This window comes from Octodon degus, unplaced genomic scaffold (genome assembly GCF_000260255.1).
Source record: "Octodon degus isolate 3935 unplaced genomic scaffold, OctDeg1.0 scaffold00207, whole genome shotgun sequence".
Taxonomy (NCBI): Eukaryota; Metazoa; Chordata; class Mammalia; order Rodentia; family Octodontidae; genus Octodon; species Octodon degus.
The window spans coordinates 3,337,237-3,358,633 of NW_004524783.1; the positions used below are offsets into that span (position 1 = coordinate 3,337,237).

The 21,397-nt window shown below is 53.2% G+C and overlaps 1 protein-coding gene across 1 annotated transcript in view; it reads left to right on the forward strand.

The window, feature by feature from the left end:
* Ankh (ANKH inorganic pyrophosphate transport regulator) overlaps positions 1-14,128 on the forward strand; it is a 141,456-nt gene extending 127,328 nt beyond the window's left edge. The window contains exons 9-12 of the mRNA XM_004644746.2: positions 9,963-10,092; positions 12,369-12,492; positions 12,927-13,026; positions 13,999-14,128. Of these exons, the coding sequence (XP_004644803.1) occupies positions 9,963-10,092; positions 12,369-12,492; positions 12,927-13,026; positions 13,999-14,112 (468 nt within the window). The 3' untranslated portion in view covers positions 14,113-14,128. The remainder of the gene's footprint in view (positions 1-9,962; positions 10,093-12,368; positions 12,493-12,926; positions 13,027-13,998) is intronic.
* The last annotated feature ends 7,269 nt before the right edge of the window (positions 14,129-21,397 follow it).

Genomic DNA, 21,397 nt, shown 5'->3' on the forward strand with positions numbered 1-21,397 from the left:
TCTCTCTCTCTCTCTCTCTCTCTCTCTCTCTTTCACACACACACACACACACACACACACACACAGTTCTTTCAGGGTTACTTTGTGGCACCCAACTTTTCCAAGCTGCCCCTGTCCCACCCATGCACAGGGCCCACCTTGCCCAAGTCTATTGAGGAAGCAGAGGTGCACATCCCCCACCCCATGCCCATACCCAATGGCATCCCCACTGCCCCCACCTCAGCTGTTGCTTCTGGGGGCACGCCCCACTTGGGCCCTTCACGCAACACTGCAGCTGCCCCCTAGTGCCCACAGTGCTTTCCAGCTAGCAGGGGCCTCATCCTGCCCTCTCCAAGGTGGACAGGGAAGATCCATTGGGAGAGCAGGGGACTCCAAAGGCTTGTATCTAGCTGTCACCTGGTCCTGAAGGCAGAGGGGACAGGCTTCACTGAGGTGCTCCATGCCCTTCCACTTCAGGGACCACAGGCCTGTCAAAACCCCTGGCCTTGTCTTGAGTGTGGGCAGTCTCGGCCTTACCGCATCCTGCTTTCCCTTGACCTGCAAATGGCAGCCTCTGTCTGTGTTCCTTAATTCCTTTCCAAGTTGCTCTGGCTCTGAATTCAGAGAGCTCATGGTCACCCTCTCTCATAGCAGCAGGCTTCTCCTGCCCTATCAGAATTAGTCCAGTGAGGCTGCCACCGGGTGGGGTCCAAGGAGGAACCCCAAAGAAGAAACAGGGCCCTCCCCTCACTGCATGGAATAGGTTCACAGACTACAGAGAAGGAATTTTGGGATGAGGCGGGAAGAGGCATAGGCAGATTTATCAGGTAGAGTTAGAGGGAGAATAGGAAAAGACTCAAGGGGCCTGTGCTGACAGCTCAGGCCGGCCAAGACCGCAGAAGGGGCCAGTTTTGTGGCTTCGGCGGGAGGCTGGGGTCTCGTCAATCATTTCTTGAGTCCCATATCCTAGCTGGGAGGAATCCTGTTGCTTGAAGAGCAGCTCAGTCCCTGTGAGCTGAGTGCCCTTGCCTGGGAGGGGCAGGCTCAGTCCTGCCACCCCTGTGGGGTGACCACTCCCCTGAAGAGAGGGGCCTCATCACCGGATGTTCTGAGAGGCCCTGCTTTTTCCAGAATCTAAGGTGATTACAGCTTTGGGAGACTTCTAAGTATCTCTCCAGAAACTGGATGGTGTAAAAGCCTGCAACTGGACCAGCCTGAAAACCCAAAAGATGATTTTACCCTTCATGTCCTCAGACTAGAAGATGAGACAGGCTAGGCTCCGCTGGGCTCATGAGCCTGTGTGACACACTCCTGAGAGACTGACACGCCTGCACACAAAGGTTTATGGTAACAACAGAAACTGAAACGAAGAGAAGGCAGAGTCACCACGTCCACCTGCTTTCAGCTACCCCTGGGCATCCGCACGTGCAGACCCTGGGCCTCCGCAGAGTAAGCTTCCCAGGGTCAGCCTAGCCAGGAGCGTGCAGTCGGTCGGAGCTGCTGGAGAGGACCTCCTGCCTGGGGAGCTGTAGAAGTCCCCTGCTGGGCTCTTTCTGGGGAAACCCAGGCACGGAGTCTCCTTAGCTGTGACACAGCTGACTGCCTCTGCTTCCTGCCTGACTGCCCAGCAGGGGCCGTAGACCCCAGGTGGCGCCCAGAGTGGGCCTGCGCAGCTGCAGAGGAAGCCTTTGGTCTGCAGGACATCGAGTCCTGAAATGTCAGGGCTTCAGGCCTCAGATACGCACCAGGAGGGGGGCAAGCACAGAGAAGGGGTGGTCGGTCCTCCCCATGACCCGCCCAGCCACTCTGTGAGGTGCAGACACCCCAACTGTTCGTGCCACCCATGGCCTGACAGGTCCTTGGGCGCGCCCTTCCAGTGCCCTAACTCGAGACTCGGGCTCTGCCCACTGCGCCTGCCACCCCCGGGCAAGGCAGCAGGGTCAGGACCAGCCACTATTTACAGCGCCCGAACCCCCAGGCGGGGCCTGGCTGCCAGCTGCCCCTAGGGGATCGAGCCCAGCCCCGAGTCCACACTGACAGATAAAGTCGGAGGCTTAGTGAAGGAGAACACCGTGCCTGGAACCAGGCCCACGCTTGTGTCCTCAGTTTCCCCAGTAAGAGGCCCTCATCATCTCAGGTCTAGGCAGACTGCTGGGCCCCATCCTTGGCTGCTGCCCGCGTCTAAAGGGTAGGCTTGTGCTCTGGTCACACCAGGGTCTCTGCTCTGCCCTGGTCGTCTGGACAGAGCTGCATATCAGTAGAGCCCATTAATTCTAAATCCTCAGATCGTGTGCTAGAAAAGGCAAAACTCGAAGCCCACAGGGTTACTCAAACCAGGGCTTACTCAAAGGCCCATTCTCCAAGTTGAAAGCTGGGTTCCTGAGAGTGACCAGGCTCACCTTCCTGCCCGGCGTATCCTCAGGCGCGCTGCCGCGCAGCAGCCCGGCCTTTCCAGGGGCCTGTCCAGCCTTGGTGCCACGCTGGCCCCTGTCTCCAACAAAAGCGGCCTGTGTGAGCCTTTGTTTCTGCTGAGTGCCCCGCCCCCGCCCCCTGAGGTGGAGACTGCTGCCTCTTTGTCCCCATTATCCTTCGAAGAAAATGACTCTCTTGTGTAAGGGGGGTGGAGAAAAGGTAAATGAGCCGGTTCCAGCGGGCAGGAACATTGCAGAGCCCGGGACCTCCCAGAAACCGGAAGAGGTTTCCGAGTCTCAGAGGCCTGGGTCGAAGCCTCCGCCGCAGCCTCTGCCGGCAGGTGATTTGGGGCGAGTCACTGCCCTTTGGGGTCAGTCAGTTACAGAGGCGCAGAGAACAGGGCCGCGACCCCGAGAGGACAGATGCAGCGGGAAGGCTGCATGGAAGGCTCCAGGCCTGTGGTAACTGGCAGAGCTGCTTCCGAGGAGCCTGTCCTCTCCCCTCCACTTCTCCGGGAAGCCCACAGGTCAGAATTTGGTCCAGCACTTGCCTTGTAAATCAGCATGCCTTTTCAGATAATTAAGACTGGCCCTTCAGGCCCTGTCTAAAAATAAACAGCCCTATCTAAACCCTTATGAAATGCCAGTGAAGTCTGCATGGATATCTTAGAAACAATTTCCAAATGAACGAGCATGTATTTGTTTTGACTGTAGTGAACAAGCAACCTAAAATGAACCATTGTAACCGCTTCTGACGGTGTGCGTGAATGTGTTCTTGCGGTCATGGGGCCGCCACTACACTTTGTCCCGCAAATTGCAACTTGCTCTGCGGCTTGACGCATGGCGCCCCCTGCCGCTGATGAGGTGCATTGTCCTTCACCTCACTCTTGGGCCTTGCTCAGAATTTTGAAGTGGTCTCCGCTCTGAAAAACCATGAATGCATTCGGGAAGGGCATGTACACGACAGCCTCACCAAGCCTGAGCCGTGGGCCAACCGGGTTTTCTGATTCTTTAAAAAAAAAAAAAGAAGGTGGTTATGGAAGTACATCCAAAAATGCTCGTGGTTTTACCGTGGCAGGTTGTGATGACATGAACTCCCCTGGAGTTTCTAGACAGAGGTCAGTAATACAGACAACATGGACAGGCCAGCCAGCTGGAGAATGTGGGCTCCACATAAGTGCTATGTAGTGTGCGTTTCCGAGCTCGGCTTCTCTCTGGGGTAGGCGGGGTTAACCAGTAAAGCTCCGCCAGCCTGCCCCAACCCACTGCCTCATGTGTCACGCCCCCTCCTCCCCCATCCTCTGGCCCACTGTCCCTCAGGGCTTATACCAGGACACCCTTCAAAGGAGTCAGCCGTCCTCAGGAACAGCAGCCAGTGGACAGATGTCCCTTCCTGTGGCAACCACGTCAGGGGTGCTGGGTTCCTTTCCCACACCATGGCCACGTGGCTATTTCCACCAAAACCAGGCTCACCCCAACGCTGTGAGTCCTGATGGTGAGCCACACAGTCCCCTCAGGAGGTGGTGCCTTGTCGTGCAGTGTCCTCTCAGGAAGGACTTGTTTCCCTGTGAGAAACAGGCAAGGACAGGTCGAGACTACTACCACAGAGAATCAAGGGCAGCTCGCCTCCCGCCCCAGCCGTGGCACTCAGCCAGCACCGCACGTTTCTCCCTCAGCAGCGCTGCTCCCTTCGTGTCCTTTCTTCCGACCACCGGCCTGAACCCCGGGCAGGTTCTCACCTAGAGTATTCCCCGATGGGCTGCCTGCCTCTGCCCACACAGCACTGGGTGAGGCTGTCACAGCATGTAAGGGATCATGACTCTCCTCCACCCACAGCCTATGGCTGCCACCGCTCTCTGAGAAAAAGCAGTCAGGATGTGAACTGCAGAACCCTGCAAGGGACACGCAACACATGTGTGCCCACAAACACACCCACACAAGGAGCCACCAAGACTGGACACAGAGAAGCAAGGGCCAAGCAGTGTTCCTGAGGTCTACAGCTCTCTGAGAAGCCCCACAAGGTAGGGGTGTGTTACGTGATAGTGAGCTGCTCTGCTTGGGGCCCTGCGCCCCAAGTGTATCACAGAAACGGGGCTTCACGCAGAGCTGCTGGGACCCACTACAATGGAGCTGTCCCTCACCCTGACAAAGACATCTCCCCACCATGCATACGTATGAGGACAGCTCTATCTGTGAGCACATGTACAGGAGTTGCTTTATTTAAAACTGATTTGATCTTGCTGTGTAGTTCAGGCTGGCCTGAACTCCTAGCAGTTCTCCTGCCTTGGTCTTTGGGATGCTGGGATTATGGGCGTGCGCCACCGTGCTCAGCTTCCCCGGATTTTTTTAAATTGATATTCTTTGTGGAAAAATACTGAGAGAAAAATGAAATGTATCTCAGCTCGCCACCTACAGATGACTCCGCTGTTAACATTTTACTGCAGTCCTGGGAAACCTCTTAGGGGAATAATACCAGATAGGGACAGGTCACGGGCAGTGTGTGGGCCCATGGAGAAGCTTTTGCACATGCATGACTTTCTCAATGAGGGAAGCAGGGTGTTGATTGGCTCTATGAAATCAGCTCCTTTTCTCAGCAAGGACAGGCCCAGGCAGGTGGCAGACCAGCTCTGCTGAGGACAGACACTACAAGCCGGAGAAACTTGCACTGAGCGGACTAGCCCGCTTAGGCTCCAGGCAGGCCCTCGGGCTGCAGAGCTGCGCTCCGGCCAGCTCACTGCGCACTGCATTGCAGCGCTGATGTTGGGGGGGCTCGTGAGCCTCAGTGACACTCCAGATGAAGATGATGTCGGGGGCCTTGACCTCGGGTCAGCTATGGGAATTGTACTTTCCCGAACTGCACAGGACAAGAACAGCTTGCTGAATGCCAAATCCTGATTAGTCAGGTTAGGGGAGAAAGCTGTGCTGTTCCCTCAGAAGCGTGGCCCGTCCACTTGTGGAAATGAAGCCCAGCAGCACTGGACAGTGCCCCCGCGGAGCGGAGTTCTCCGAGGGCATGGAGAAGTGTGCCCTGGCCCGAGCTGCTGGTGGCAGTGCTGGCTTCTGTAAAGCCCTGTCCCAGGGCTCTCCACACAAGCTCTCCCTGCTGACCTTGACTGGTCACGGGCCCGGGCACCCAGCGTCCGGCAGGTTTCTCTTCTGTCCGGCTGCTCTTTCCGTCTTGCACGGTGCACTCTTTAGAAGGAAGTTACCGAAGTTGGCCCAGACTTAAGGGATGAGAGGCCTGGGCCGCCTGCTCAGGGGAAATGCCAGTGAAACCCCGGAATTCCGGGCGCATGTGTCCTCCCTCCTCCATTTGTTTGTTTAAGTCAGTACGGGCTTGTGCATGTTCATTTTCTACTAACTCAGTGCTCTCTTATCTACTGTGTTGCTGACGCTGTTCCAGCCTGGGCCCTGGGAGCCCTTTCCCTGTCCTCTCACAGATTCTGTAGTTTTGTCTCACATGCTTCCGTAATTACTTTCTGGCACTATAGACTCTCCAGGCTGTGGATTATCTTGAACATTCTGAACCCTGGTGGTAGGCTGAATCTTTTTTTTGCAAGGAGCCCTGGTTCCTCTGACAGGAAAGTAAGTAGAAAATCCAAGGTCTGGGCATGGGGTAGACTGTTCTTTTTGAGGCCCTTGTGAGATGACTTCAACAAACTGCAGCAGAAAATCCAGCCCCGCAGCTGCTCCAAGGAACAAGCCCTGTTCATTGCCCGTGGTTTATAGGTTTGCATTCCGGTTTGGAAGTCAGTGTCACTGTGCTCTGCAAATATTTGAAGAACACAGCACATCAGGGTCAGCGGGGAGGCCGTGTTCTGAGGCAAGACCACTCTAGGCAAACTCAGTAAAAACACTTTTCCTGAAACGTTCTTAGTTGGGTTAGCTTCTGCAGCGGACTGGTGAACTCGGGTCTCATTATTGTGCCAGGCCTCAGTGCTTTCTGAGAAAGCTGCGCTGAAGATGGGCGGCGCAGCCACTGGCAGAGCCTCAACAGCCTGCAGGTGCGTGTGGGAGTTTCTAGATGGTGCACGCTGTACTGCCTCAGTGAAGGATGTTCTAGAAAATGACACAGCACTTTCAAGCATGGCACAGACTTCCGGGAGAGGGAGGTATAGCATTGTTCCCCTGTATGCCCAGTGCTCTGCAAGCCCAGGCCCCCATGGCCTTCAGCTTCCACACCCTTTGAAGACCCCAAATAGACCCAAGTGTGGTGGCTGAAAACTCTGCGGAGGCCCCTCTGTGGCGTGAGACGTGACTAGGGATCTTCAGGGATGTCCACCCCAGGAAACACCAGATGCAAGAGTGATTCAGTAGCTGTGGCACGCCCCGGAACTTCAGAGATGGGCTGCTGAGCTGCTGTCCGAGCCCCGAGAGAGCTGTCAGCCCTTAACATCTGGGTCCTACTGTAGTCACCTGCGGCCGTGAGCTGACAGGGAAGCAAGTGTCTTCAGTGAAGCGGGCACATGCACTGCCATTGTGTCCTAACTAGACTCCTCCAAAGGACCCAGCTACCATGTCCTGCAAGGCAGTAAGAAGCATCCAGGTGAATGTTACCCGTCGTGTGCAGAAGCCAGAGGGAGGGATTAGCTGGCTCGCTCCAAGTAGACGTGCCAGGGCACCCCCCTTCTGTCCGACATGCAGTCACACCCTCCTTTCTTCCTAGTTTGTTATAAGTTCAGAGCCACTTTACAATGATTTTGCAAAGCCCAAAAAGACTGTGACATGTGTTTGAGGCATATCTCACCTTCAGGTTACCGCTGCAGAACAAAGCATGCTAACAATTCCCCTGAAGCCGAAGTTCTGAGCGGAACATGGGCTGTCTCCCATTCTGCCCATCCGGGAGACGGGGAGTGGCCACCCTCTGGGTGCCTAAGGCTCAGGCTCCTTCCAGACACAGGAAGTATTTGGGGCCGAATGTAAAGCAGAGGAGGGAGGGGTGCATCGGTTTGTTGGGTGGGGTATATAGGTGGGGAATAAATCGTATTCCAGCACCCGCTGGCTGCTGTTTTGGAGTTACAGGAAATTGCACCATGCCCAGGCTGCGGCCGAGTGAGATCTCCCTGCTCCAAGGCGGGCAGGTTTGCAGTGGGAAACCGCAACGACCCACTCGGCCATGGCACTCGAGTAATAAAGTCCCTGGCTCCAAGTTGCTCGGTCTCAAGGCGTGTTTTTCCTTTCCTGTCAAAATGGGGTGTGAGAGCTGGCAGCCTGCGTAGGATTAAGCAATAGCACATCTGCCATTTTTCAAAACCCAGTGGGCTACACTTCCCAGATGCTGCAAATGCAAAGGGAAAACTTGCATTTATAAGGTGAAACATTTATAATAGCTCCTCCAAGGTATTTTTAAGAACGGTTCAATATGACATAGTAAACAGTACCAGCCCGGTTCCGTGAAACTTAATTTAGCCCAAACATAAAGGATATTATCACTAAAATCTCAGTCTCTGCTTCACACTACTATAATTCACTTTATAATGTATTCAGTTTTATTTTAGAGAAATCCTCACATTTTAGGAAAAGAAGATAAATATGTGGGGAGGCTGGCAGATTTATAACATCTTCCAAAGTTAAATCACTCCATTTTTTCAAACCTGAAGCAGCCTTGGAAGCTGATTCTGTAAGGAATGACAGTAGCTGTGCCCCTTCTGGCCCTGGTGTGGGCCCTTTCAGCTCCCAGGGGTGTCCCACAACTGTTCTGGTAGCCTGTTGCTATGCTTAGCTCAGGTGACATGGTCAGTCCTCTCGGTAGATGCGACGTCTGGGTCCCTTTATCAGACAGCTCTAGTTTTTCCTGGCCTGAGTGTAGGACTTGCCGTGTGTCTTTCTTTGACCTTTCTGTGTACTTAACAGTGATTCCTGCTTTCCTTGCTTGCATAAATTCCTGCCCGGCACAGACGAATACTGGCTAGCCTATCTGTTCTGCTATCATGCGGAAGCATCCCTGGCACCTTGCAGCGTGCTCCGGCGTGGACCCCTGACCTGTCACTGTCACAGCCCACTGGGATCCTCCTTGGCCTGATCACACTTGCCCTTTGCTTTTGTCTCATGTTCAGTCCTGTGCTTTTTTTTCACCTGTGGCCTGTTCGGCTGCGCACATCCCAGTAGCTTTCCCAACAGGATGCATGGAAGGTAAATTTGGGGGTCTTGAGTAGCGAAGGTATCTTTCTTTTAAACACCCCGGATGGTCTGGCATAGAGATCTCAGAGAAGTTGTCTTCCCGCCAAGCTGCGCTCCGTCTCCTGGCTGTTGGCGCTCTTGAGCAGCCTACAGCCGCGAGCCGCTTGGGGCTGGCAGAGCGGGTGCCTTGTCCCAAGCCCTGTGCCCCGTCCTCGTGGAACTGCTGTTGTTCCTAACCTGCCTGCTGCCTGCTCCGCGCCTCACGCCTTCCCCTGTGCTTTGTCTTTGTGGCCTTCCCTCTCTTCAGCTCCATCACGTAGCAGACCTTCCACTTCGCTTCCTCTTGATCCCCAGCCCTCCTTGTTCTATGACTCTCGTCCTTTCCATTTCCATTCGGGGATGTGGCTTCTCCCCCATTCCGCTCCAGAGTGTGAGAGAAGAGTCCGTTTTCACGTTATCTTTGTTTTCTCTGATTCCTTTCTTCCCCTTTGCCTGCACCGCTTCCTATTAGCGGCCTTCAGTCCAGGAGCCCTTGGGTGTGCACGCGTATCTGTCAGGGCGCTCTCGCTGCCTCTTGGGACTCACCATCTGGGCTGGCCTCACGGATGCCCGCAGTTGCATCCTGAGGGCCTCAAGGCTTCAGGAACGTTAAGTCTTCTCTCGTGGTCTGGTCAGATTCCTCTAAAACTGCTCACTGAGAGTCCCCTGCTTGGAGGACTCAGCTGGTGTTCTGTGCTCTGGGTGCTGAGGAGGAAAAGAAAGGGAAAGAGAGAGACGGGGAGGAGGAGGTGGCAGCAGCCAGTGTCACCCATCCTTAGCCCTTGTTTTCTAGGTAATAACCCTGCCCCTCAAACCATCTTGGCACGCCAGCCCCCCACCCCGTTTTGTTACCCAGGGACAAAGCTGCCATCTCCTGTTGAGTCGGGGGCGACATAGTCCCAACCCTGCCACCTGCTGGGCCCCACCTCCCCAGACTTCCTATCTGTAGAGAAGGAAGGAGGGGGAAAGGGCAGAGAGCCCCCCGCCCCCCGTTCAGGATTTTGAGTCTTTCCAGCCCATTTTCCACTTCCTTCTGCTCTTCAGCGTTCCAGCATTATGCTTTCATCTCTTCCACTGACTCCCTAAGTCCGCACGTATGTCCTTTCCTGTGTGCTGTGTTCCATCCAAGTGCTAGAGCCCTTCTGTTCACTACTGTTCTGTGAGGCTCTAAAGATTACATGAACAGCGTGTTCACCCAGAACGAACCAAGCCGTGCTGCCCGCTGGCAAGGCATCAGCAGGTGCACATTGGTCTCCCGCACTCAGATGTGGCCCACAGCAGATGTGCCACATCCGCTCCACCACAGGGCCCTCGGGGGCAGGGGCAGCGCATGGACCGATGCCCACCTGAGCAGGCAAGTGTGCTACCTTCTGGGACTCCAGGCCTCACAACTCTGCTCGATGTTGCCCCCAGCTCTGTTTTGTGATGTTCTGGACCCCCAACGTCTCCGAGAAGATTCTGATAGACATCATCGGAGTGGACTTCGCCTTCGCCGAGCTCTGCGTCGTTCCTCTGCGGATCTTCTCCTTCTTCCCAGTTCCAGGTGAGGGACAGAAACATTCCCACCCCCTTCGTGCCCAAGGATGCCCAAGTAAGTCTTTCTTCAAAAATGCCAAATCCACCAAACAAGCCACCCCAACAGAAATGAAACATTTCACAGTGGATGAGAAGGGTGCAAAAACATTAGCTACGAGGTTAAAAGTTCAAGACATAAGTCAGAGGTGGACTGTTTTAAATAGTTAAGAGAGAGGAGACCCAAGAGCAGCATGAGCAACTTTGCAGGGAACAGTAATTCCATCATTTGTCTTAACATAAGTACTCAAAATTTATACATGAGCTTCAGTTATTATGCATGCCAGCTTTATAGTGTGAGGGGTTAAAAAAGAAAAAGGAGGGGAGCCGGGGAGATGCTCAGTGGAATAAGCGCTTCCCTGGCAAGCGCAAGGGCCTGAGTTCAATCCCCGGTTCCGCAAAAAAAAAAAAGAAAGAAAGAAAAAGGAAGGCCAGTGAGATAGCTCAGCAGACTAAAGCACCTGCTTAGGTGAGCCCAACTCAGGGCCACAGTTCGATTCCTGGCAGGCTGAGCCAGTGACGCAAGGCACGCTGACAGGAACGAGGCTGCTCCAGATGAGGTCAGAAAAACATGCAGTGGAGTCTTCAACGTTGCTGTAACAAATGTCTAGCAGATACATGGTATCGCTCAGTCCAAATAATTTAGTTCCCAAGTGTTTGGCATTTTTTGTTTCCAGACTCTCTCAGGTGACAAACACAGCCACAGCCATCTTTCCCACACATACAAATGTGCTCTTTTCCAAAATTATGGAATAAATAATGCTCACGAATGGAGGCGCCACTGTGCGCATGTAGCCCATGCTTCGTCACCTATGTCAAGCTGCCAGAAGCGACTCGACCTGCGGTACCAGAAGGTGCCGTGGGAGGCAGGGCAGGGTGTGACAAGGGCCTGATAAAGGCACCTTCCTGCTGCATGTCCTTGTGCACCCGTTAAATTCTGCTCCAAGGGCCAAAACTAAATCGCCAGTTCTGAGGGTGTGAGCTCACACGTTTAGTGTGCTTGATCCCTAGCACCAGAGAAAGAAAAATTGCCAAAACTCCACCTAATTCAGCGGTGGCAAGCCTGTGGCACATGTGCCACAGGGGCCAGCTGTGCCGCTGAGAGCTCTGAAAGGTTCACCATGACTGACCCGAGTCATTAACTTAGAGGCTAGATTCTACAAGGCCTGTTTGGTTAAGATAGGAGCTCCTGAAGTCATTAGGCCAGGGCCGATGGCATGCCTGCCAACCAGTGCTGTCCCCAAGTGAGACAGCAGCCCTCACTTTGAGGAACTGAGCCTTCTGGGGAGCCAGGACTAGTGGGTGTTACCTGCTGGCTGGGATAGGAGCAACGGATGGCATCTGGCCTTTGTCAGGTAGGTGCCAGATGAGCCAGGCTTTAGGAAGTGGATACTACCTAAGGAGCCCACGCTAGAATAAGACACATGTGGTTCATTTCCCGTGGCCGTGGCCCAGTGAACGGATCATGAACAGGCCCGCTGGGTCAGACTCTCTCCAGGTGTGTGAGTCACCAAGCTCTCCTGGCTCCACCTGTGCCCATGAGGTGAGGCCCTTCCAAGCAGCTGTCAGGCCCCATCTGCTCTTGGCAGGCTCTTGGGTTTGGCCACCAGATTAGATGTGCCCGTGACCGCTAGCATCCTCCTGGCCAAATCTAAGTGAAGGCTTCTGCCCCTGAGAGAAGATGAGCCTCCTCAATACAACACTTCTACCCCTAGGGGAATGGGGACACACAAGAGCACAAGGACAGCAGGGCTGGCTTGTAGCTCAGTACAGGGACAGGGTGCTTGGCCAGCATGCATGAGGCTTTGGTCCAATCCAACACAGTGAAGACAAGACAGTAGGTGCTGCCTGCCAGCCCCTAGGAAGTTGCTTGAGCCCCACACTGTGGCCAGGCAGGGAGGACATGCCCAAGCCTGGAGCGGCCAGGCAACTGAGGACAGGATGGATGTGCTGGCAAGTGGGGGCCACTGCAGTGCCTTCTTTCCCCCAGCCCTCATCCCTTGGCCTCACTTGGCTGGCAGGAGGGAGACAGCTTCTGGCCTTTCTCCATATTTCCTCATGGAGGCAGTTGGCCAGTTTGGTGGTGCTACTGGCAGGTGGGGCAGGCCCATCCCAGCAGCAGCAGCAGCCCAGCCAGACTCTGAGGCGGCGGCTCCCTGGCAGCAGGGCCAGCTTCCAGCTGTGGGCAGGTGGTGGAGTCACGGGTAGCGGCCGCACACGGCTGACGGGCCCTCTGCTCTCTCCTAGTCACCGTCAGGGCCCATCTCACTGGGTGGCTGATGACCCTGAAGAAAACCTTTGTCCTGGCACCCAGCTCCGTGCTGCGGATCATCGTGCTCATCACCAGCCTCGTGGTCCTGCCCTACCTGGGGTATGTTGTCAGGGCATGGGGCTGGGGGTCCTTTTTTCACCAAGTTCCCTGTCCAGAGAGTTAAGCTCTGCAGCTTCAGCGTAAGAGCTAGGTATTCGGAAGGAAGCACGCCTGCGTGCTGCCACCTACCCAGGAGACCCCCACTGGGCCCGGCAGGCACTTTCAGGGCTGGAAGCCCAGGCGGGAAGGTGCCAGACTGGAAGGCAGGAGTCATCCCTGCCCTGTGGAGCACCCAGGCTCTCTGGAGGGGACAAGGCTGTGAGGAGACGGCCCAGCCCGGGTTCTAGGGTGTGTTAGAGGGTGTTAGGATCAGCCCCTCCTAAACCCTTCTCCAGGCTGCACTGTGCTTGGCCTGAACGAGGGGCTTTGATGTCAGCTTCTGTGCCAACTGTGTGCTCGTACAGAGCTTAACCCCGGCACCTCCTCATCCCCAGGGTTCATGGAGCCACACTAGGAGTGGGCTCCCTGCTGGCGGGCTTCGTGGGAGAGTCCACCATGGTCGCCATCGCAGCATGCTATGTCTACCGGAAGCAGGTGAGAGACGGTGACAGCTGCCGAGGCCCCACCCAGACGTCAGCAGAACCAAGCCCGTGTCGTGGTGTGGTGGCACTACACCTTCATCCCATCCTCCCAGGATCGGCCCTGTCCACTGAGACAGCAGGGCCAGCTCTGTGTGAGAAGCCCTCAGGGCCAGCGTCACCTCAGCCTTAGGAGGATTTAGTGACAAGATGAGGATGCCACTCTGGTCATTATATAGAGTCCACAAAAAAAAATGTATATACACTTCAGGAAAAGAAACACTTGTAAATATGTTAATACTAAATTTGAGATGATGAGATTCACACAAGTTATCTTTGGCCTCTACAGTTACCAAAGGCCACGGGCTCCCAGCCATTAAGTAGTACGAGCTGCAGAAGCGGGTACGATTTCTGGTAGACTACATAATCAGTCCTTGTGCTGCACCTGTTGTGTGTCTCAGACGAGACAACTAGAAGGACAGATGTCTACTGCCCTACATCCTAGTGTTACCTGGAGAGTTAGAAAGGGCAGAAGCTAAATAATAGTATCAGCCGTATTAGAGAAGCCTGAAAGGGTGGTCGTGCTCACAGTGAGCCCCCGAGAGCTGACAGTGCAGGGGGACACATTCTAGGTTCAGAGCTCAGAGCTTCAGGGAGGAGGAAAGCAGCTCACGGGTGACCATCGGGCCGGAGCGGTGACAGTCTGCAATCGGAAGGGCTGCTGGGGACCGTGTCCGAGAGTTCCAGAGCACACAGGCAGGCTGGAGGGAGACATGTCCCCAGGCGCCTAGGCCCGTGCAAGGCACATAGATAAGCAAAGCGACAGGAACGTGCTGGACCAAGACACAGGCTCCTGAAGTCCCCCGCCATGAATGAGATCAGGTCTGCAGCCCACCCTCTGCTGCTGCCCTGGCGGCTTCTTCCTGGCTCAGCGGTGCTGATGCAGCCCTGCCCACAGCCCCGCACTGATGCGTCTTCTTTGATTTAGAAAAAGAAGATGGAGAATGAGTCGGCCGTGGAGGGAGAAGACTCCGCCATGACGGACATGCCTCCCACTGAGGAGGTGACAGACGTCGTGGAAATGAGAGGGGAGCGTGAATGACTGCGGGACCCCGAGGGGCGACACTCGGCACCATCTCCTCCCTCCTCCGTTGTGCCCCCTGCCCTGCCCGCCCTCTCCCTCTCCCAGTGGAAGAGGCCTTGACGTAAAGGTTTCCTGTAGACCCTCTAGCATCCGGGTATGCTCACACTGCTGTGGGGACCTGAGCAAGGGGCTGTAACTGTTGCTTTGTAAACACAGAACCATTGACTTTGTGCCCCTGCTTCCTAAAACCCAAGACATAGCTGCCTCATAGTCAAAGTCTACTCACCCCAACAGTCTCCAGTGAACCAAAGGACTACGGCTGCGCACCACCCGGTGGCCACCCTGCCCAGCGGGCACAGACTCTGTCCCTTTTGGGCCAGCAGGCGAAAGCACGACCGCCTTGGATTTGCTTCCAGGCACCATGGATGCACAGATGTTCCCGGCAGCCACTCCGTTTCCCCTCCACCATGCACTTGGTAGTGGGCACACTGCAGCTGGAATGGCTGTTCACCCCGAGCAACAGACGTGGGACAGTGCCGGCGGCTGTATGGGAATCATCCCTGTAGGAAGCTTCGCGAGGCCACTGGGGTAGCAGATGGGCGCAGCCAGCAACAGCAGCGCCTCACTCCGGGTTTCCAGTGCGCGTGAGCTGCCCCACCCCACCGTGTATATACGTGAGCTAATTCTTCCAGGTTGTCACCCAGCGCATCTCCAAGGCCCGCATGACTTTCCCCGAAGGCTTGCTTTTCACTCACCTTTCCTGAAGGTGGCGCTAGAGCGGGTTAAACGGCACGTTCTTACTTTCCACTTAGTTTTACCATGAACTGAAGCTTTAAAAAGTCATAATCTAGCATTCTAATGCCAGATTGCTCTCTCCTAACCTTTGAAGCAGATTTATTACCTGGCCCTGCCAAGCCTAGTCCCAAGTGTGCGGTACAGGTAATTCACAGTGTACTACGGTACTTCTCTCTCACACCATAAAGCAAGACATTTTATAAACAATTATCAAAGTCACTATGTGATACTCCCTGAAATAATGCATTGGAAGTCCATTTAGTGCAGTATATTTTTCTAAGTTTTTGAAAGCGGGTTTTTTCCTTTAAAAAATTATGGACACAGGTCACTAAATTCTTGATTTAGTCAAAATACCTAGACTGAAAGAACCTTAAAAAAAAAAAAAGTATTTTAAAGATATAAATATATGCTGTATATGTTATGTAATTTATTTTAGGCTATAATACATTTCCTATTTTCGCATTTTCAATAAAATGTCTCTAATACAATATGGTGATTCCCTGCGTGCTAGCCTACCCACAGCAGAGCTGTATCAGTGGCCCTTATTCCTTACTTAGGGCAGTTTTTTTTAAGTTCCCTCACTTGTATATGAAAGTAAGGGTTGGTAAATGACAAGAAACTACTCCATGATGGGTACCTCAAAATAAATGGGTTCACTGGTACAGACAACACTGTGGTAAGTCAGGCAAAGGACAAAGGCCTGGCGTGTCATCCTCAGTGCTGTGTAACCATACTGTTCCTCAGAGAAACAAGACTAAGGGCACACAGTTGGCTGTGGACATCACAAGGCTTCATTCACGTCTCTGGATGCCCCATGCCCCTCGGATGTGCCTACCGTGGGGACACGTCCCTACATGCTTTCTCCAAGTGGCCTCTCCATTGATATATGAGTGTGAACATTAAGATGCATAGCTGCTTCGGGGTGGGTCAGGGGCAGAGCTGAAAAATGAAAAAAAAAAATGTATTGGCTTTTTTAAAGTACATGACTAGAAAATTAAACAGCAGTATTTTTTAACATGTGTGGCCTTCATGCTTCTGGGGTCAGAACTTAAAGATCAAATTGAAAAAGCAGATCCTTCCCATCAGCACAGGAAAGATCAGCCAGCAACTCCTCACTATGCAATGGAAGGCAGAACTCCAGAGACACTGCCAGTGGTAGACAGGAGTGAGCCATCGTGTTGTGCGGGTTTCCCAGAGCCAGCAAGCAGGGCCAGCCTCAGGTCCTAGGCCCAGGTCGCAGCTGCAGCTGTCCTTTCCCTGGGGTGCCAGCGAGCCCAACAAGCAGCCGAACTAAGGCAGAACTCCATGCAGCATCCTCTTCCCACCAGGATGGCCACAGGTGTATGGGGGGTCCCCTTTTTTACAGTCATTAGAAACAATCTTTCACCTTTGCCAAAGCAAACAATGTTCCTCCAACACATTTATCTCTGAGCAGTTTATTCAGCTGGCAGATATGTTTATGTGGACACCGTACCTGGGAGATTCTCACTCCAAAGGCCATGGAAAGACTGGTGTGGCTTTCTCATGGTAAAACAATGACTTGGAGACAAATGCAGCCCCAAACTATAAGGGCAGTTTTTCACCTACATGCTGAGAAGGGAGTTTGGGCAGCTCAGAGCATGGCCTTTCTAGGAGGATCTTCTCTGAGCAATTCAAGGCCAGAGCGGCCTGTGTGCCCCGTGGCTTCCCGAGCCTCCTGCCATCTGCACTGCAGTGGGCCTGTCTTGTGCCCCAGGCACTGTCTTCTGGGTTGGGGTTTTAGTGTGAGTAGGTAGCCTGGTTCAGAGCGTCGGCAGAAGGCTCCACATGGCGAGACACTTCACACTGGCTCAGGTAGAACAGATGAGGCCACAAGACGCTGAGGTACAGTCCTCCGGCACTGCATGCTTCACTCCTGGTTTTCCCAGTAATGAACCTTGGGAGATGCAGGGGCCAGAGCCCAGGAGGAGGGAGGCTCGGGGGCCAGAAGCCAAGTCTCTAGACGCCCATGGTATCCTTGCAGACCCTACTAGACTGGACAGGGTGAGGAAACCATGACACCTCATTAGGGCAAAGGAGAAAGTTACTCAATTACATCTTTAGGGCTACAAGAAGTCAGCAGCTCCCTCTCCCTTCCCACTGTTCCTTATTTGGGGATCTTCTGAAGGGAAGGGGCAAGGCCCTGGGAGATAGCTCAGCAGAATAAGCACTTGCCTGGCAAGCGCAGAGTCCTGAGTTCAATCCCTGGTACTGCAAAAAATGAAGGCAAGGGGCCGAGGGAGAGGGACTACTTCTGCGCCCCTGTTTTCAGAAACAAACCCACTTAGACTCAAGTTTCCCTGAAAACTGAAACTAGAGAATGTGTGTGTTACGAAACAGAAGGTATCTGTATTACTGTCCCTGAACTGTATTACCTTTGCAAAAATGTTTTCCTGTATTTAGAAAGCTTCCTACCTTAGGCAGTCTCCAGTAGACCAGTGCCCAGAATGTCACATGCCTGTCTGTCCCACCGGCCCTGGTCTCTGGCTCTGTGGCTAAACTGCCTACCAAACTCGGCGAAGTCTTCAACCATCAAGCCAGTGCGCAGTCCAGGCAAGGGGCTCGCTCCGGTTCTAAGCTCTGCGCCCACCTTCTCCTGCTCTGAGCACTGCGGCACTGGGCGGCAGGGCTCTGACACTGGGGACTCGGACGCAGGCACTGCCGCACGCCTCTGCAGGGCTGTTATCAAAAGCACGTGAACCACAGAGAAGCATGTTTTTGAGCAATGTGTTTGGTAAACACTGGAGATACTCCTCTGGGTGGTTATTTTGAATCTCTATTTCTGTCACTTGAAACAGCAAAACATCAGGTGACTCATCAGCTGATCTAACCACACATGAAACAGGATGTAGAGAAAATCTGAAGAAAATTGTAAGAAAAGGCCCTCTGGCCTGCCCTTTCGGAGGTCTGAAATACCACAGAAATGTTCAACAGGAGAGAAATTATGCAATCAAAAAAACCCTCGTTCCACTCAGAAGTCAGAAAAGGTAGAAAATTATGTATTTACTTCTTAATCTCGAAAGGGGAAAATATCAAAGACATAAAGTGACCTTATTCTAAGTTTTTTTTCTCCCACAAGAAGGGAAGTTAAGGCTAGGTTTCACACGTCTGGGCTAAGAAATATCTAAGTCAAAAGAAAAATTCTCTGCTAAATCTGAATCACTGCAGGGGCATTATTACCAACAGCTTTGGAAATATTTCACTTTAGTGATAATTTTTTCTGCTTCACTGGCAATCAACTTGGGTCTCCGAAAGACTGCATAAGACATAAATGTTTCTAGGAGGCTACTGTCTACACTTCAGCAATGTTTCTGGTACAGTGTTTCAAGTTCGGTCACATAATTTCAAGTGCACTGTACAGACATTCGTTTCTATACTATGTACGTTTAAACAAAAGCACAGAAGGGCACAGAACCCTTCCTTCAGAGAAACAGAGAGCTTTCTTTAGGTTAAAGATAGGGACAGACCAGCTCAAAATGGCTGCACTGTTCTCTGTACCCTTTACGGTCACTCAGTGATGTGGACATGAGACATTATGGACAAGGTAAAGGCAGATGTTCCCAACCAGAAGCCGAGGTGCTCTGGAGGCAGGAGCATTAGGCCAGGGGGACTCCAGCCTCCGTGCGTGGAGCTCTGAGCGGCAGGGCCCTGGCTGGGAAGCAGCAGCTCCTCACACCAAGCAGGAGGGTACACATCGTCAGCAGTCACCAAGAGACGCGGCGCTGGCCACGTCACATGGGGCAGGCCCACTAGCCCAAGGCTGCCACATCCACAAGGCTTGTGGCGGCAAATCCCTGGCTGCTCAGATTCAGTGACATATTCTAGTTTGCCTAATGATGGCCAGACAGGGTAGCTCCCTACAACTGGCCTGACCAGAGGGGCCACAGGACCCCACCCAGTTCCGGCGACCCACACTACACACTGCAGGAGCACTTGCCTCCTCGCCTCGCGTCACCACAGCTTCTCTGCCCGCAGCAAAACAGGGCCACCACTGTCACGACTTCCGTTAGAGTGCAGCTGACAAGTCAGCACAGGATCTGACGGCAGAAAAATACACCTACCTCATCTTCACCTCAGCTCTGGGTACCAGCAGCACTCCAGAACTGCCCCCGTCTTTAGCCCAGTGAAGTCTCCCAGGAGCATTCCTGTGTGCCCCATGGCTGTCAGCTTATGGGCTTTCCAGTTTCACACCAAAACTGGGTTTAATTTTAAATTCTTGAAATCAAGCACATTAAGTATGTGGTGCAGCCTTTGTGCAGAACTGACTGGGAGGTCACTATAAAGTATACGCTGCATTTACAAAAGTGCTAATCACGTGTTTAATAGATGTGTCTGCATTGTCAAGAAAATTTACATAATGCTTTTTTGGGTTTTGGTTTTCCTGGATTTGTACCCATACACTGCCACATAGGTTTCATGTTCCAATTTTAGTTTAAGTAAAGCTTAAACAGTTGGCATATAATTAAGGTTGCTTAGTTTCCTGATTTTCTTATAATGATTAGTCTATTTATTCGCTACAAGATTTCTTGAGTTCCTAATCTTAAGTATAATTTCTCTTTTCTTCAGATTTATACGAGATATTAAAATCCAACCCTATGCCTGGCAGCTAACCCTCTAAGCACTAGGGTGTTTCTCCTAAGTTCCCGATCACATTTAAGTATGACTACTGCAATTGTTTTACTCCCCACAACTCTAGCAACCCTACAGATGCTTCTCTGCACCTGCCCACCTCCCCACACCCCTCCTGGGCAGGCTCCCTGAGGAGGCACGCTGGCCAGGCCCACAGCGGCCGAGCCTGAACCCCCTCGCCACGCAAGAGCCCCGTTCTTACCGTCTTGGTCATGAAACCATTACTCTAAAACATCTCACTCTAACCTCAAACATGGCTCTCATTTTTTTTTCAAACTGCTAATGAAATTCTGCATCAATATTTTTATTGTTCTTATAATCCATAAACTACTGACTTGCTAGGGGTACAAGTTCTGTCCCTTGCTGCTCTATTATGTCCTTGAGGTTAAGACTCCAGTTCTCCACCCCACCTCCACCCTGAAGCCTGAGCACCCCTCTGCCTGGGACTTGCGTCCTCCCTCTCTGAGCTACAAGGCAGGGCTTGTCAGTCCCAGTGGTACTGACAGTGCGGTGTCACGTGGCCCCAGCGGCACTGTCTCCACAGGGTACAGTACAATGGTGAGGTGCAGGCCTGCACCCTCCCCGCATCCTCCACACCTGTCTAGATGAGTCACATGCGTCACCTCCTCCAGCTGCCAACAGCTGCCCACCAGCCATGTCATCATGCCTCCTGGAGGCTCTTACCTCTGTCCCTTCCTACATCCTCACTGGCTGAGCACAGAAGGGGCCTGGAGCACCACGACTTCTCGCTCTGAGCTCTCCCCATAAAGGCAGTGGCCCTTTGAGGCTCTGTCTGTCACTCATCCTGCCCGTCAGCCTCCAGTCTTACCTGGACGAGGCAAGCCAGCGAATGCCAGGCTAATGCCACAGTTCAGCACAGCAGTCTCCACGCAAAGGGAGAAAACAAAGCAGGAGCTATGTCCCCCCATCTGTCTCCTATGCTGATCACACCCCTGGATCAACCTCTTGCGCTCTGGAACAAGAGCCGTCCTAGTTCCAATCTACAAGTCCAACCCCTAATCTGTGGAGCACGACTGCTGGCAGTTCAGGAGGACAGAGGGGCCACGTGCTAGCCTTCCAAGCCACAGGGAAACACCTCAGTCAGCACAGCTAGGGCCCGGGGTCTGCTTTCAACACAGGAAAAATACCAGCGCTTTCATGAAACAAAGTACAATCTAATTTCATCTCAGGCTCAGAAGCCACTGAACTCAAAGACCCAAACAGCACTAACCAAGGGAATACTTTCAGACTTTACATTACACTGTATTAAACACATGAACTAAAGTAACCTAAGTGAGCGTCAACTGCTGTGCCTGCAACCACAGGGTCACCAGGGCTCGCTAGTGCTCCAGTCGCCTACCCTTCTCCATGTTCTTGCCCTACAAAACCACTCTTCTGTGAAATGCGATACAAAAACCAAAGGCAGTTAGAAAATATGGCTGACAGGTAAAGGACATGAACACAATGACCTGCAAATGGCTCAGACGTGAAAACGTCCCCAGCTTCACTCCAGAAACACAAACTCAACTTCCAACTATGAGCTCAGCAAAAATCAGGAAGCTTGAAAAGCACGGTGTTGGCCAGGGCTCAGGAAGGCCACATCCTCTCCAGCGGGACCGCAAGGCAGCAGGGCTGCTCTGTGGGACAACTCAGCGGGACGTTTCCAGTACACAGCCACCTAGGGAAATGAGGTTAGCCCCACAGACGCAACAGTGGGGTTTTCATAACTCGCCAGGCTGGACTCAAGCCTGCAGTCCTCCTCCTGCCTCAGCCTCCCAGAGCGCGGGCACATCCCAGCACACCTGGCTGTCGCTTGTGTCACAAAGAGGTTTTTTCGCTGCCCGTACCAACCTAACACTGT